Consider the following 18,040-nt stretch of genomic DNA (forward strand, 5'->3'; position numbering starts at 1 on the left):
TACGACCAACCGGACTCACAACCACAGACCACGTACAGTGGGGAGAACAAGTATTTGATACACTGCCGATTTTGCAGGTTTTCCTACTTACAAAGCATGTAGAGGTCTGTAATTTTTATCATAGGTACACTGTGAGAGACGGAATCTAAAACAAAACATCCAGAAAATCACATTGTATGATTTTTAAGTAATTAATTTGCATTTTGTTGCATGACATAAGTATTTGATACATCAGAAAAGCAGAACTTAATATTTGGTACAGAAACCTTTGTTTGCAATTACAGAGATCATACGTTTCCTGTAGTTCTTGACCAGGTTTGCACACACTGCAGCAGGGATTTTGGCCTACTCCTCCATACAGACCTTCTCCAGATCCTTCAGGTTTCGGGGCTGTCGCTGGGCAATACAGACTTTCAGCTCCCTCCAAAGATTTTCTACCGCACGGCAAGGTCTGGAGACTGGCTAGGCCACTCCAGGACCTTGAGATGCTTCTTACGGAGCCACTCCTTAGTTGCCCTGGCTGTGTGTTTCGGGTCGTTGTCATGCTGGTAGACCCAGCCACGACCCATCTTCAATGCTCTTACTGAGGGAAGGAGGTTGTTGGCCAAGATCTTGCGATACATGGCCCCATCCATCCTACCCTCAATACGGTGCAGTCTTCCTGTCCCCTTTGCAGAAAAGCATCCCCAAAGAATGATGTTTCCACCTCCATGCTTCACGGTTGGGATGGTGTTCTTGGGGTTGTACTCATCCTTCTTCTTCCTCCAAACACGGCGAGTGGAGTTTAGACCAAAAAGCTCTATTTTTGTCTCATCAGACCACATGACCTTCTCCCATTCCTCCTCTGGATCATCCAGATGGTCATTGGCAAACTTCAGACGGGCCTGGACATGCGCTGGCTTGAGCAGTGGGACCTTGCGTGCGCTGCAGGATTTTAATCCATGACGGCGTAGTGTGTTACTAATGGTTTTCTTTGAGACTGTGGTCCCAGCTCTCTTCAGGTCATTGACCAGGTCCTGCCGTGTAGTTCTGGGCTGATCCCTCACCTTCCTCATGATCATTGATGCCCCACGAGGTGAGATCTTGCATGGAGCCCCAGACCGAGGGTGAATAATTGCACCAACAGTTGTTGCCTTCTCACCAAGCTGTTTGCCTATTGTCCTGTAGCCCATCCCAGCTTTGTGCAGGTCTACAATTTTATCCCTGATGTCCTTACACAGCTCTCTGGTCTTGGCCATTGTGGAGAGGTTGGAGTCTGTTTGATTGAGTGTGTGGACAGGTGTCTTTTATACAGGCAACGAGCTCAAACAGGTGCAGTTAATACAAGTAATGAGTGGAGAACAGGAGGGCTTCTTAAAGGAAAACGAACAGGTCTGTGGGAGCCAGAATTCTTACTGGTTGGTAGGTGATCAAATACGGGTAAAATGAAAATTGGAGGGGGGGGGGGGGGTCAATGCACATAGCCCAGGTAGCCATTTGATTAGCTGTTCAGGAGTCTTATAGCTTGGGGTAGAAGCTGTTTAGAAGCCGTTTGGACATACACTTTGCACTACGGTACCGCTTGCCGTGCGGTAGCAGAGAGAACAGTCTATGACTAGGGTGGAGGGAGTCTTGGGCAATATTTAGGGCCTTCCTCTGAAACCGCCCGATATAGAGGTCCTGGATGGCGGGAAGCTTGGCCCCAGTGATGTACTTGACCGTACGCACTACCCTCTGTAGTGCCTTGCGGTCGGAGGCCGAGCTGTTGCCATGCCAGGCGGTGAAGCATCCAGTCAGGATGCTCTCGATGGTGCACCTGTAGAACTTTTTGAGGATCTGGGGACCCATGTCAAATCTTTTCAATCTCCTGAGGGGGAATAGGCGTTGTCATTCCCACTTCACGACTGTCTTGGTGTGTTTGGACCATGATACCTTTTTGGTGATGTGGACACCAAGGAACTTGAAGCTCTCAACCTGCTCCACTACAGCCCCGTCGATGAAAATGGGGGTGTGCTCGGCCCTTCTTTTCCTGTAATCCACAATCATCTCCTTTGTTTTGATCATGTTGAGGGAGAGGTTGTTATCCTGGCACCACACTGCCAGGTTTCTGACCTCCCTATAGGCTGTTGTCGCTGTTGTCGGTGATCAGGCCTTCCACTGTTGTGTCGTCGGCAAACTTAATGATGGTGTTGGAGTCGTGCTTGGCCATGCAGGCATGGGTGAACAGGGAGTACAGGAGAGGACTGAGCACGCAACCCTGAGGGGCCCCCGTGTTGAGGATCAGTGTGCAGATGTGTTGTTACCTACCCTTACCACCTGGGGGCGGACCGTCAGGAAGTCCAGGATCCAGTTGCAGAGGGAGGTGTTTAGTCCCAGGGTCCGTAGCTTAATGAAGAGCTGTGAGGGCACTGTGGTGTTGAACACTGAGCGGGAGTCAATGAAAAGCATTCTCATTAATGTGTTCCTTTGTCCAGGTGGGAAAGGGCAGTGTGGAGTGCAATAGAGATTGTGTCTTCTGTGGATCTGTTGGAGCAGTACACAAATTGGAGTGGGTCTAGGGTTTCAGGAATAATGGTGTTGATGTGAGCCTGACCAGCCTTTCAAAGCACTTCATGGCTACAGACGTGAGTGCTATGGGTCGGTAGTCATTTAGGCAGGTTACCTTGGTTTTCTTGGGCACAGGGACTATGGTGGTCTGCTTGAAACATGTTGGTATTACAAACTCGGTCAGGCACAGGTTGAAAATATCAGTGAAGACACTTGCCAGTTGGTCAGCGCATGCTCGGAATACACGTCCTGGTAATCCGTCCGGCCTTGTGAATGTTGACCTGTTGAAAGGTCACATCGGCTACGGAGAGCGGCTACGGAGAGCGTGATCACACAGTTGTCCAGAACAGCTGGTGCTCTCATGCATGCTTCAGTGTTGTTTGCCTCGAAGCGTGCATTGAAGTAATTTAGCTCGTTTGGTAGGCTTGTGTCACTGGGCAGCTCGTGGCTGTGTTTCCCTTTGTAGTCTGTAATAGTTTGCAAGCCCTGCCACATCCGACGAGCGTCGGAACCGGTACGAGCAACGAGCTGCGTGTGGCCCCTGTGGGTTCGATTACAGGCTCAAAATGGCCAGAAACAAAGAACCTTCTCCTTCTTGTTCTGAGAAATTAAGATTATTTCATGCGAGAAATTGCCAAGAAACTGAAGATCTAATACAATGCTGTGTACTACTCCCTTCACAGAACAGCGCAAACTGTCTCTAACCAGGATAGAAAGAGGAGTGAGAGGACAAGTACATTAGAGTGTCTAGTTTGAGAAACAGACGCCTCACAAGTCCTCAACTGGCCGCTTTATTAAATAGTACCCGCAAAACACAAGTCTCAACGTCAACAATGAAGAGGCGACTCTGGGATGCTGTCCTTCTAGGCAGAGTTGCAAAGAAAAATATATATCTCAGATTGGCCAATAAAAAGAAAAGATTAAGATGGGCAAAAGAACACAGACACTGGACAGAGGAAGATTGGAAAAAAGTGTTTTGGACAGATGAATCTAAGTTTGACGTGTTCGGATCACAGAGAAGAACATTCGTGAGACACAGAAAAAATAAAAAGATGCTGGAGGAGTGCTTGACGCCATCTGTCAATCATGGTGGAGGCAATGTGATGGTCTGGGGGTGCTTTGGTGGTGGTAAAGTGGGAGATTTGTACAGGGTAAAAGGGATCTTGAAGAAGGAAGGCTGTCACTCCATTTTGCAACTCCATGCCATACCCTGTGGACGGCACTTAATTGGAGCCAATTTCTTCCTACAACAAGACAATGACCCAAAGCACAGCTCCAAACTATGCAATAACTATTTACGGAAGAAGCAGTCAGCTGGTATTCTGTCTACAATGGAGTGGCCAGCAGATTCACCGGATCTCAACCCTATTGAGTTGTTGTGGGAGAAGCTTGACCATATGGTATGTAAGAAGTGCCCATCAAGCCAATCCAACTTGTGGGAGGTGCTTCAGGAAGCATGGGGTGAAATCTCCTCAGATTACCTCAACAAATTGACAACTAAAATGCCAAAGGTATGCAAGGCTGTAATTGCTGCAAATTGAGGATTCTTTGATGAAAGCAAAGTTTGAAGGAAACAATTATTATTTCAATTAAAATCATTATTTATAACCTTGTCAACATCTTGACTATATTTCCTATTCATTTTGCATCTCATGTCATTTATGTTTTCATGGAAAACAAAGACATTTCTAAGTGATCCCAAACCTTGGAATGGTAGCGTACGTAAATGTCATATTTCAGTATTTTTTGTTAACATTTTTTTTGCAAACATTTCTTAAAACCTGTTTTTGCTTTGTCATTATGGGGTCCTACATGAAGAGGAATCAACACCAACAGTCAACTGCATGGACGACACAAGCCCTCAACCATGCTCTCCTTATCGCATATTAGTCACAGTGAGTGACAAACACACACACACACACACACACACACACAGACACAGACACAGACACACACACACACACACACACAGACACAGACACACACACACACACACACACACACACACACACACACACACACACACACACACACACACACACACACACACACACACACACAGACACAGACACAGACACAGACACAGACACGCATCAGAAGGGATGGAGTCTTACATTTACTGAACACTAAAGTCATTGTTCTTAATAGAAGGCATTGCTAAGAGCTAAAATGTTAACCCTCACATCACATAACCCCTGAAAGTATAGACCCTATAAGGCCTGTTAAAATCCATGGCATGCTCAAGTCTATAAGAGGGAATGACGTCTGCTGCTGAAACCTTAGCCAGCAAATAACATTATTCTTCATGTCTACTCACTGTGCCGTGTAGAAAATAGAGGGAATACCTCCAGACATCTTCACACCCTCATACTTCACAGCTGTCTGTCCGCGCGGGTCCCCTTCCATACATGGGCGTTCAGGAGTCAACGCGCGAGCCTCAGCGCCCTTCCACTCCACTCATAACGGGGCCTGGCATCCAAATAAGGAGAAAGAGGCCGCCGGGTGTAGTGGAGCTTGTAGAGTAGACCTATAAATTGGGTTCTGCCCTCACCAGACCACCGCTGCTCATTCAGAGGAAAAGGATACTCGCTACTTATCTGGTGAGTATCTGACAACTTGTCATTCAAATACGGGAAACAGAGAGTTCTATTTACTAGTCTGTTTTCCATCAGGTTCAGACGAAAAAGCGAAATTGATGATGGAATATTAATCTGCAGTTCATTATTATTATTTGATGAATAATACGTTATTTGACATTGTGGTGCTCGCTATAGGGTTTTACAAGAGATAAATCATTACTCAAAACAAGTTTGTTAGACTTGTGTGGCCTGTGAGCTGTAGCCTATACTGTACAACGTTAGCCTGCCAGTGTTTCCCGGGGCCACAACAAAAATATGTAGGCTACTGTTGGGGCTACTCAGGGACCGGAGTTGGACAACACTGTTGTATATGACCTGTAGCCTATACTACTTAGACTAATGTGCGTTTTATCACAAAAGAAAGGCAGCTGACATCATGTGTGACGACGACGAGACTACCGCCCTTGTGTGCGACAACGGCTCGGGTCTGGTGAAGGCTGGCTTTGCCGGAGATGACGCACCTCGCGCCGTGTTCCCCTCCATCGTTGGTCGCCCCCGTCATCAGGTAAACTTCACAGCATGAAAATCAATGAAACATTTAGGAGGATACATCATACATCCATCAAACTGGGTGTTTTCCCAGACTTAATTGTCTATACATTATGCATTACCCTTGATTATCTGCTCACAATTTTATTTTACCTAACCAGGGATATTCAACTCTTACCCTAAGAGTTACGGATTTCTGTTCTACCTGATAATGTTTTGCACCCACCTGGTGTCCCAGGTCTAAATCATTCCCTGATTAGAGGGCAACAATGAAAAAAGACAGTGGAACAGGCTTCAAGGTCCAGAGTTGCGTTTGAGGGCACTAGACCATTGAATTGTGAAAGAAAGAAAGACACAAAGGAAGAAAAATAATGAATGAATGAATAAATGAATGAATGAATGTCCTATGCTATTGTAGCTTACAACTATCTGGCCCTGTGTTTGACTTTGAGGAATTGTGTTTTGACTAAGTTTGTTTCTTTTCTTCCCCTGCAGGGTGTGATGGTGGGAATGGGACAGAAGGACTCTTACGTGGGAGACGAAGCCCAGAGCAAGAGAGGTATCCTGACCCTCAAGTACCCTATCGAGCACGGCATCATCACCAACTGGGACGACATGGAGAAGATCTGGCACCACACCTTCTACAACGAGCTGCGTGTGGCCCCTGAGGAGCACCCCACCCTGCTCACTGAGGCCCCCCTCAACCCCAAGGCCAACAGGGAGAAGATGACCCAGATCATGTTTGAGACCTTCAACGTCCCCGCCATGTACGTGGCCATCCAGGCCGTGCTGTCTCTTTATGCCTCCGGTCGTACCACTGGTGAGAAACGAGAAAAGGAGAAATACATTAACATACAATTCAGATCCAGTGCATTATTGTGTCTCATGCAACCTTTCATTACATAAATCATAGTTTACACCATTAAGATAAACATAAAGCTGTCCTATTCTATTTCCATGGTTTACATTGTATTCTGCCTCATGTTCTAGGTATTGTTCTGGACTCTGGTGATGGTGTGACCCACAACGTGCCCATCTATGAGGGTTATGCTCTGCCCCACGCCATCATGCGTCTGGATCTGGCGGGTCGCGACCTCACTGACTACCTGATGAAGATCCTGACAGAGCGTGGCTACTCCTTTGTTACCACTGGTGAGTCCATCATTCCTGAGAATAAACGTATTTGCTATGTTTGATATTGAATGGTACGGTCATAATTCGTTATCCACCTTCTCGACCAAACTGCAAAACTTTGAATCTTCTATTCTAATAGCCGAGCGTGAGATCGTGCGTGACATCAAGGAAAAGCTGTGCTACGTGGCCTTGGACTTTGAGAATGAGATGGCCACTGCTGCCTCCTCCTCCTCTCTGGAGAAGAGCTATGAGTTGCCTGACGGTCATGTCATCACCATCGGCAACGAGCGTTTCCGCTGCCCTGAGACCCTCTTCCAGCCTTCCTTCATCGGTAGGTATCTTAGAAGCATCGTGCAGCTCACCGTCCAATCAAACCCATTTTTTTTACCTCTTTAAGAGACAAGAAAGGATTCCCTGTGTGATCTTATATAGCCTTTATAGCAGCTACATAAGCCATTATACCAACTGCTGCCAAACATACTGTGCGTTTATATTGAAGCAATGAGGGAGCTGTCCATTTCAGCACCAGTTAGGCCTACATGGGTGACTTCTCATCCAGAGCATTCGCTACAACTTGTTCTCTTCTATCTCACCAGGCATGGAGTCTGCTGGTATTCATGAGACCACCTATAACAGCATCATGAAGTGCGACATTGACATCCGTAAGGACCTGTACGCCAACAACGTCCTGTCAGGAGGTACCACCATGTACCCTGGTATTGCTGACCGTATGCAGAAGGAGATCACCGCCCTGGCCCCCAGCACTATGAAGATCAAGGTCAATATTATTCTCACTGAAGTCCACAAACTGAACATCTAAGACCAACCTGACCACAATGTCCGTGTGAGCCTACTAATGACCAATCACAGACTACTAATGACCAATCACAGCCTTCTAATGACCAATCCCAATCACAGCCTTCTAATGACCAATCACAGCCTTCTAATGACCAATTACAGCCTACTAATGACCAATCACTGCCTACTAATGACCAATCACAGCCTACTAAAGACCAATCACTGCCTACTAATGACCAATCACAGCCTTCTAATGACCAATCACAGCCTTCTAATGACCAATCACAGCCTTCTAATGACCAATCACAGTAACACCTATATTCTCCTTATAATGCATTATATGCTAATTTGAACAAATTATGAACTGTATGGTGCATTATAAAGCAGTACATATTGAGAGGACTTTTGCTTATCGGTTTTCCTCTTCCCCCTTCTCTAGATCATCGCTCCCCCCGAGCGTAAGTACTCGGTCTGGATCGGCGGCTCCATCCTGGCCTCTCTCTCCACCTTCCAGCAGATGTGGATCAGTAAGCAGGAGTACGATGAGGCAGGCCCCTCCATCGTCCACAGGAAGTGCTTCTAAGCTCCCCACTTGCCCATCGCTCCCCCCAGAGACAGTCAGACGACCACGGATGAAAAATCTGTTTACATTACCTCCGCCTATGGATATGTTGTTTATGACCCATATGCAAGTTACAAATCCAGACAGGCCTCTGTTTTATGTTTTGTCAATGATGTACAGTTTGTTTACACCCAAGTGCAATATGTAGATATTTATTTGCTTTATAAAAAGACTGGGATCTTGTATAATACCGCACTTTGTCATCTCGTCAATCATCTGCATATTGGTATTTGTTGTATTATAATTCAGGAAAATTACATACTGTATCTGTTTACTCAGAGGCTATCCATTCACAATACAGGTTTAACTAATTCCTGCTAGTGAGATTAGTACGCTACATGTTAAGTCCAGTCACGCACACTGTACAGTACAGTACAATGTGGTATGTTAAAAAATAACTACTCGAGGCTGCCCACTAAGTTGTTTCTTTAGACCCTCTTTGGAAACCCTTTAAAGCGATTAATCAACCGAGATAGATAAACTTGGCTGGAAGTGTATAGGCTAAGGAATTATTGCGGCTTTGAATACAAACAAATGCTTAGGCTCCTGTAAGGTAATATATTGTTGCTTTGCCTGACAGACTGCAACATCTGTTTTTATACAGACACCAGTGTAGGATATCATGGTACATCAACAACCGATGCAGGCATGTTTCATATAGTCTCTACAGACAGAAGCAGCTTAGACGTTGTAGCCTCCATCATGACAACAATAATAGTCAGAATACAGAATAGGCCTACAGAATAGGCCTACAGAGAATACAGACCAGACCTATAGTCTCTCTCTCGGCCACTACTCGTTCTGTCACTATCATGTGGTGGTCTTACAGGCGACAGATTCGCCTTATATTTGGAACAATGAAAGTCAAAAACATGGTGTCTCTTTCTACCTTTCTCCACCAACCTGTCCGCGCGTGACGCAAGGGGAGTATACTTAAAGCAGGATTAGCTCTCCACCAACATTAAACTCAACTGCCCTCCATTCAAGCACCGCGCGACATACCGTCCGGCGCGCACGGTCGAAAATAGGAGGGCTTTCTACTAATCAGCACTCAGGCTCGCGCGAGCAAAAGTGCTTGGGTTGTCGAGTGAGCTTTTAGCAGAGGCGCAGAAGGTAGAAGGCATGAGCGAACGCAGACGCGGTGGGTTACCAATGCATTATCCAGATACTGGAGCATCTGGAGTAAAACACGGGAAACAATAGATTCCACAGGAATTTTGCACAGTGCACGGTGTGCTATCGTCTCCGAATGAATGACCATGGGGGAGTGGACAATATTAGAGCGTCTCTTGGAGGCGGCTGTCCAACAGCACTCTACTATGATCGGAAGGTAAGAGGGAAAGTGAGGATACTTTGTAAAAGTGTTAGCAGGAGTGTGTGTTTGATCAAGTGCTGAAAGGGATTGTGTATAAAGAACTGTACAAAAAAAACCACTAAAACCCCAACAAAGATTCATGACAATATGCAAAAAATGTGAACCAATGGGAATCATTTGATAACAGAGCTGTCACTTGAGATGAAACACTGTGACGCTTTCCTTCTAGAAGAGAACTGTCTGGTGGCTTTCAGCACTGGATAGCTCCCATTTAGCGTCTGCTTAGTAGCCTACACTAGAGCCAGCTTTACTTTGCAATCGCTAATTGTCTCTATATCTTGTTTGTTTAACAATCAAGCCTATCATCTCTGCACATCTGAACTGAGACATTTTTGTTTTCGTACTTGTTTGTTTTGTAGGATCCTCCTAACTGTGGTGGTGATCTTCCGGATTCTAATCGTTGCGATCGTTGGAGAGACGGTCTATGATGACGAGCAGTCCATGTTTGTGTGCAACACCCTGCAGCCCGGCTGTAACCAGGCCTGCTACGACAAGGCGTTCCCCATTTCCCATATCAGATATTGGGTGTTTCAGATTATTCTGGTGTGCACCCCCAGTCTCTGTTTCATCACCTACTCCGTACACCAGTCCGCCAAGCAGAAGGAGCGCTTGGAGCGGGGGTACTCCACCGTGTTCCTCTCCTTGGACAAGCGCCATGATTCCATCAAAAGAGACGACAGTAAAAAAATCAAAAACACCATTGTAAATGGAGTACTCCAGAACACGGAGAACTCCACCAAAGAAGCCGAGCCCGACTGCTTGGAGGTGAAGGACATCCCAAATTCGGCCATGAGAACTAGTGGAAAGTCTAAAATGAGGAGGCAGGAGGGAATCTCAAGATTCTACATCATCCAAGTGGTTTTCCGAAACGCGCTAGAGATAGGGTTCCTGGTGGGTCAATATTTCCTCTATGGATTCAATGTCCCCGCGGTATATGAGTGTGATCGATACCCCTGCATCAAAGATGTAGAATGCTACGTTTCAAGACCCACGGAGAAGACTGTGTTTCTGGTCTTCATGTTTGCGGTCAGTGGCGTCTGTGTGCTCCTGAACTTGGCTGAACTCAATCATCTTGGATGGAAGAAGATCAAAGTAGCTGTTAAAGGCGTGCAGGCCAGGAGGAAGTCCATCTACGAGATCCGTAACAAAGACTTGCCTAGAATGAGCATGCCCAATTTCGGCCGCACTCAATCAAGTGACTCTGCCTATGTGTAGCTGTCGATTTCAATACAACTGAATGGAACAATTGTAGCCTACAAAGAATTCACATATATTTAATAATAATGTGGTAGATATTTTATCTCACCGACTTCGTTTGCAAAATAGGTCCAGTATATTGATTTTATTTGTATTTTATGGATAAGTAAAAAACAAACGGACCAAAACGTTTGTTTGTCATATATACACACATACGAGAAGGCACTGATGCAACTTTTTAGAATGGTATATCCTATATTTTGTAAATTGCTTCTTAAAAGCATTTAATTTGTGTTCACATATTCACTCTGTCGTTCACTTCAGCAGTTGAACATGGAGCAAATACTTGCACTAAATATGAATAATGAGGCAAAATATTTCCGATTTGTGCTGTGACGTCTTTTAATGACATTCTGCCGGTTTTAAACTCCACATACCCTTATAGGCACGAAACACACACATTATTTGGCAGTTTTAGGGTCAATATTCCTCAAATGTACACAAATGCATATTCATTCTTCTAGTAGGCTAGATCACTAATTTCACATAGATCAATGACATTAGCACTATAAGTTGTTTTGGTTGCCTGAGTTTGCACCATTGACCTTAACCTATGTGATCACTCCATTGGGGAATGTGTGTGGGGGGGGGGGGTGCTGCAAATGCTGACTTTTTTCTTGACTTTTTATTTACACCCAAGCACTCATTCCTTTTATTTGTGGGGAAATTGATTTTCATGTCATCAAGTGCCATATATGTACATAAATATAAACATGACCATATCTATAAAGTATTCTCTTCATTGTGAAAGCTTTCATTCCAGTAAAGGCTGCTGTCATCTTTGATTTGAATCACTGTGGTTTCCATGTAAATGGTATGCTACTATATTATTATCTATGGTTTCATTTGTAACATACAAAAATAAACAACCTTTGCATATTCAAAAAGTATTGACGAGCAATTAGTCAAATAGACCACACATCTACAGGAAGTTGGAATCAATAACAAAGGGCAATAGATTGGCCCCTGGTGCTACCATTTTCCAAAGCAATAATTTACACTAGATGGCAAAAAGTATGTGGACACCCCTTCAAATTAGTGGATTCGGCTATTTCAGCCACACTCCGTAGCTGACAGGTATATAAAATCGAGCACACAGTCATTCAATCTCCATAGACAAACATTGGCAGTAAAATGGCCCGTACTGAAAAGTTCTGTAACTTTCAACGCGGCACGGTCATAGGATGCAACCTTTCCAACAAGTCAGTTTGTCAAATTTCTATCCTGCTAGAGCTGCTCGGGTCAACTGTAAATGCTGTTATCGTGAAGGGGAAACATCTAGGAGCAACAACAGCTCAGCCGCAAAGTGGTAAGTCACACAAGCTCACAGAACGAGGCCGCCGAGCGCTGAAGCACATAGCGCATAAAAATCATCTGTCCTCAGTTGCAACACTCACTACAGAGATCCAAATTGCCTCTAGAAGCAACGTCAGCACAATAACTATTCGTCGGGAGCTTCATGAAATGGGTGTCCTTGGCCGAGCAGCCGTACACAAGCCTAAGATCAACAAGGACGATGCCAAGCATCGGCTGGAGTGGTGTAAAGTTCACCGCCATTAGACTCCGGAGTGAGGAATCATGTTTCACCACCTGGCTGTCTGATGGAAGAATCTGGATTTGGTGGATGCCAGGAGAACGCTACCTGCCCCAATGCATAGTGCCAACTGTAAAGTTTGGTGAAGGATGAATAATTGTCTGGGGCTGTTTTTCATGGTTCGGGCCCCTTACTTCCAGTGAAGGGAAATCTTAACGCTACAGCATGCAATGACATTCTAGATGCTTCTGTGCTCCCAACTTCGTGACAACATCTTAGGGAAGGCTCTTTCCTGTTTCAGCATGACAATGCCCCCGTCCACAAAGTGAAGTCCATACAGAAATGTTTGTCAAGATCGATGTGACAGAACTTGACTAGCCTGCACAGAGCCCTGACCTCCACCCTGTTGAACACCTTTGGAATGCCGAATGCAAGCCAGGCCTTATCTCCCGCGGGCTGCCAGTTGAGGACATCTGCCGTAGAGAATGAGTAGGTTCAGCTCTGTCGGAAGCCGAAATGTCACCTTCTGCACTCCCACAAGGTCACGGAGAAAAGTGCTGAACACTGAAACCCGTTTCCCCAGAGTCGGACTCTCCCCAGCTAACGAATCATGATGCGGGGTGCAAGAATGGGGAGGGGCTGAAGTGTTGGTGGACAGGTATGGCTGCCAAGATGACTCAGCAACTCTGAGGAGCAGAAATGGAAGCACCAAGGCCCTGACAGATCATTATCAAATTCAGCAGCGACTTTAGATGATCCACCAACTCTCCGACACGCAACAAGCTCTGCTCGGTTGGATCGGCTGGCTAATGGCCTATTCCTGCTTCCTCTCTGTCTGTCTGTCTGTCTGTCTGTCTGTCTGTCTGTCTGTCTGTCTGTCTGTCTGTCTGTCTGACAGTCTGTCAGTCAGACAGATGCAGCTTAGCACTTGGTGTATTGGATTAGTGGTTTCTAACATTTCCCTTTGTAACCTTCATGAAAGGCTATCTGAGAACACAGGACAGGCTCCGACTGGTAACAGGAAGTACTTAGCTACGGCTAAATATAGCTACACTGAACCTCAGTCTGACCACACACTGGCTGCATGATGTCCTTGTATTTTCTGAATGTCTATCTAGCAAATATGAATCTCCAATCCACAGCCTTTATAGAAATGTCTTACTGTTTTTCATGCATATCTAAAAATATATGCCCTGTTTACACTCTAAACAGTGCACTTTTCATTCAGATATGCATGACAAACACTAAAGGAAAATTAATAAAGATTCATTTTGGCAATTCATGTTATGCTTCCAACTGTTTATCTAGAGGCATAGTGATGGTGTATGTTAATATCACATTAATGCGGCTAAAAAAATATTTAATAAAGGCGTCATCATCTGACTGCTGTCCATCCTGCGTGCTACTTTTAGCGCCGATGCTGACAAAATAAAACATTTAGAGCTGCAGTGATTGTAAAGACGTCTGTTTGTTTCTATTACAACATGCAGATTGTGTGTGTGTGTGTGTGTGTGTGTGTGTGTGTGTGTGTGTGTGTGTGTGTGTGTGTGTGTGTGTGTGTGTGTGTGTGTGTGTGTGTGTGTGTGTGTGTGTGTGTGTGTGTGTGTGTGTGTGTGTGTGTTTCCTCCAGAGATTATACAACCCAGCAGGAACCACTCAGAGCTCATTCAGATACAGTACATAGCCACTCAACATAAATATTCATACTAAACTTGCTTACAGCACACACAAGTCTTTCAGAGAGGCCTTCTCTAAAAATGTATGAATTCAGATCATTCTTCCAAAATAAACTTTTGACCATCAACAACCGTAAAAAATCGCTGTCCATTCCTGAAAAAAGTTTTTTATCATGACAATATGTGTTATTATCATACACAATCATCACTCATCTTCAGAGCTTCCAAGATGAGAAACCCAGCCAAGCTGCCGACACTCTTAGAAAAAAAGTGCCCTCTAGAACCTAAAAGGGTTCTTTAGCTGTCCCAATAGGTGAACCCTTTGAAGAAACCTTTTTGGTTCTAGGTAGAATTGTTTTGGGGTCCATGTAGAACCCTTTCTACAGAGGGTTCTACATGGAACCAAAAAAAACGTTCTACCTGGAACCAAAAAGGGTTCACCTATGGGGACAGCCGAAGAACCCATTTGGAACACTTTTTTCCCCAAGAGTGTACCGAAAAACGTAAGTAGAAACATCAAAGACAGTACATAGATTCTCGTCTCAAAGAGTGTTCCATGTGTCTAGTATTCTACCTGCCACTGTGTCCAACACTGAGAGGGTCTGTCTCTGGTTTGGAGCAGATTAAGACATCAAAGCAACCATGGGAATAGAAGACAGATCTGATGTTGAAGTGCCTGAGGCCTGGTCACACGCATAAATACTGTGTGTGTGTGTGTGTGTGTGTTTCACTTCTGCACTGCACTTCACTGTCTAATAGGGTCTATTCCTCTAATATAAACACTAAAGGAGAACAACAGCTCTTACTTCATATTCATAAGGTCTTCTGTTTATTTTGTAACTATATTTCCTACAGAGAGCTGCTTCAGCATACGTTTAGAGTGCAATTCCTAATAACACAAAGACTTGAGAGTGGTTGTCTTTCTGCATTTGTTCCCACATCTAGTGTGAATTTACACACTCTTCTGAAGTAAGCAGGTCCATCTCAGACAGTTCATCAGTATATACATCAATGAACACCTAACATGGGGTGATGATGGCCAGGTAAGAGGGAAGGAGAGGGAAGGAGTGGGAAGGAAGGAGAGCGAGGTTCTCCTGGCACTGCCAGGACTTGGAGCTCCCTGTGTGGGCAGGGTGCCCACTGGAGCCATCACCACGGCCCTGGGCATGGTGCCCATGACATTAAGGATTTATGAGGTTACAGGGGTTCACGGAGTTAGAGCCCAAACAAGGTGGAACAGCAATGACAATAATGATAATGCAATGTCATGCTGTCACCTCGGCCCACCCAGCGCGTCACTACCACCTAGGCTGGCTGGCTGGCAGCGGGGCCACACTTCAAATACAGTCAAGTGGGTGTTAGCAGAGTGTGTGTGTGTGTGTGGACGTGTGGACGTGTTTAACTATTCTTGTGGGGACCAGAAGTCCCCACAAGAATAATAAAAAAAAAAACAATTTGACCAATGGGTCAAATGCTATTTCTACAGGGTTTAGGGTTAAGGTTAGAATAAGTGTTAGGCTTAGAATTAGGTTAAGGGTTAGGAGCTAGGGTTAGTTTTAGAGTAAGGGTTAGGAGCTAGGGTTAGGTTTAGGGTAAGGGTTAGGAGCTAGGGTTAGGTTTAGGTTTAGGGTTAGGGTTAAGGTTAGGTTTTTGGGTTAGGGTTAAGGTAAGAGTATCAGTTAGGGTTAAGGAAAATATGATTTTTAATGGGACTGAATTGTGTGTCCCCACAAGGTTAGCTGTACAAGACTGTGTGTGTGTACAGTTTTAGCAGCGCTCAGTTGTTTGAATAAGCAGCCAGCTCATCGGAATCTGACATTAACTTCCTTTAGGTCCACAGGAAGTGCTATCAAAGCAGAGATAGGTATTTCTGTGTTGTCAACATTTTTACTTCAGTCAGATACATTTTAGAGTCCTGTGTTGTGGCATTAGTGTCACTCAAGAAGAAGACATCAAATGACATGATGGACAGCTCAGTGCTTTATGATGGACAGCTCAGTGCTTTATGATGGACAGCTCAGTGCTTTATGATGGCCAGCTCAGTGCTGCACATGCTGTGACGGCAATAAAGTTAAGGAATTACCAAAGCTCCCTCTGTTAGATTGTTTACTAGTATTCATGCCAAACATTGTCAAAGAGAACACAACGAGTAAGTTTCTCATGAAACACTAAAGCCATTGCAATGGATCACTTGGATCAGTTTCTGATTTCATGAGTTATGGAGAGGTTTCAAAGGCAGCCAGATCTGCCCGGCAACACCCACCCCAACAGACTACCAGGCCAGCCAGGCAGAAAGGACTAGAGTCTCCCAGCTGTGGCCTCCTCTCTCCTATCTCCTCTCCTCACTCTCTGATTGCCAGTGTGTGGGGGGGGGGGGGGGCTTCTACAGTAGTATCCTCAAAGAGAAGATTAACAAGCACATGACCTCTCCCTCTGTATTATAAATCACAAGGATGACCTTCGTGTCACAGCTGAAGCACACCATGGGAATTGTGAGGAATGCTGCCGAAATCAGCAATTCCTATTCTCTTTGATGGTTGTTGTTCAGGCAGTGGTTTTCTTTCTCTCCTTAAATATCTCTCTCCCTCTAAGACCATCTTTCAAAAATATATGAGATGGGAAGTGTTGATGTTCAGGGCCCGTATTCATAAAGCATCTCAGAGTAGGAGTGAGGATCTAGGATCAGGTCCCCCCTCTTATTAATTATTATCCAAAAGGCAAAATTGATCCTAGATCAGCACTCCTACTCCTACGCTTTATGAATATGTGCCCAGTGCATGTTTGTGGCGATGAAATAATGTCAGGTGTGTTCTGTACTGTACTTGGTATGTCGGGTGTTAAGGTGTCTGTGGAGGTGTCAACCTTATGGTAATGATGGATTTCTAAGACTAAGAAACCTAGTGCGGTTCACAGTTCCCATGGAGACAGTGTGTGGGGGAAGGGCTGGCAAGACGTTACCTCAACAAGAGCACCTCTACTTCAACATCCATAAGACATTACCTCAACAAGAGAACCTCTACTTCCACATCGATAAGACATTACCTCAACAAGAGGACCTCTAATTCCAACATCGATGAGACATTACCTCAACAAGAGGACCTCTACTTCCACATCGATAAGACGTTACCTCAACAAGAGGACCTCTAATTCCAACATTGATAAGACATTACCTCAACAAGAGGACTTCTACTTCAACATCGATAAGACATTACCTCAACAAGAGGACCTCTAATTCCAACATCGATAAGACATTACCTCAACACGAGGACTTCTACTTCAACATCGATAAGACATTACCTCAACAAGAGGACCTCTAATTTCAACATCGATATGACATTACCTCAACAAGAGGACCTCTACTTCCACATCGATAAGACATTACCTCAACAAGAGGACCTCTACTTCAACATCAATACTCCCAGTCTGAGATTATTGTATCAAATGTGTTCATTATTTAAAATCATCACGATAAAAAGAGGAGAGGTCAGATAATCACGGCTACAGTAGAACCTCATCACTGATTGACAGAGCTAATCCGATTACTATCACTAGAGTTATCTTCAGAGCTCTTTATCAAAACCTGTATTAACAACACAATTTCGCTAGCTCTGCAGAGCAGTTACAGCATTCTACAGCTGTTTAGTCAGGCGTTGCCATGCCGCCGCAGGTGAGATAATGAACAGGTGTGATTTTAACAGGCCAAGAGTTGCTAATGAACAGAAGGGTAGATTTTTCATAGAGCAGAAAACAGTGCTGCTATATAATCTCAGCTGAAAAAGAAACTTCCCTTTTTCAGGACCCTGTCTTTCAAAGATAATTTGTAAAAATCCAAATAACTTCACAGATCTTCATTGTATTGGGTTTAAACACTGTTTCCCATGCTTGTTCAATGAACCATAAACAATTAATGAACATGCACCTGTGGAACGGTCGTTAAGACACTAACAGCTTACAGACGGTAGGCAATTAAGGTCACAGTTATGAAAACTT

The 18,040-nt window shown here is 44.7% G+C and overlaps 2 protein-coding genes across 3 annotated transcripts; both read left to right on the forward strand.

The window, feature by feature from the left end:
• Positions 1-5,063: 5,063 nt before the first annotated feature.
• Positions 5,064-8,398, forward strand: LOC129825436 (actin, alpha cardiac muscle 1-like). Of its 2 annotated transcripts, none has more exons than XM_055885536.1 (7): positions 5,064-5,126; positions 5,526-5,670; positions 6,150-6,474; positions 6,645-6,806; positions 6,928-7,119; positions 7,385-7,566; positions 8,026-8,398. In XM_055885536.1, the coding sequence occupies exons 2-7, from the start codon at positions 5,542-5,544 to the stop codon at positions 8,167-8,169; spliced, it is 1,134 nt and encodes a 377-aa protein (XP_055741511.1). In that variant the 5' UTR covers positions 5,064-5,126; positions 5,526-5,541; the 3' UTR covers positions 8,170-8,398. The 2 variants fall into 2 exon arrangements, with proteins under 2 accessions (XP_055741511.1, XP_055741512.1); XM_055885537.1 differs by having other exon boundaries at positions 5,080-5,126; positions 5,530-5,670.
• A 711-nt stretch (positions 8,399-9,109) lies between these two features.
• On the forward strand, positions 9,110-11,727 carry LOC129825437 (gap junction delta-2 protein-like). The gene is made up of 2 exons (XM_055885538.1): positions 9,110-9,538; positions 9,943-11,727. Exons 1-2 carry the CDS (start codon positions 9,462-9,464, stop codon positions 10,796-10,798), a joined length of 933 nt encoding a protein of 310 aa, XP_055741513.1. The 5' UTR covers positions 9,110-9,461; the 3' UTR covers positions 10,799-11,727.
• Positions 11,728-18,040: the final 6,313 nt, after the last annotated feature.

The sequence above is a fragment of the Salvelinus fontinalis genome, chromosome 27, assembly GCF_029448725.1.
Source record: "Salvelinus fontinalis isolate EN_2023a chromosome 27, ASM2944872v1, whole genome shotgun sequence".
Taxonomy (NCBI): domain Eukaryota; kingdom Metazoa; phylum Chordata; class Actinopteri; order Salmoniformes; family Salmonidae; genus Salvelinus; species Salvelinus fontinalis.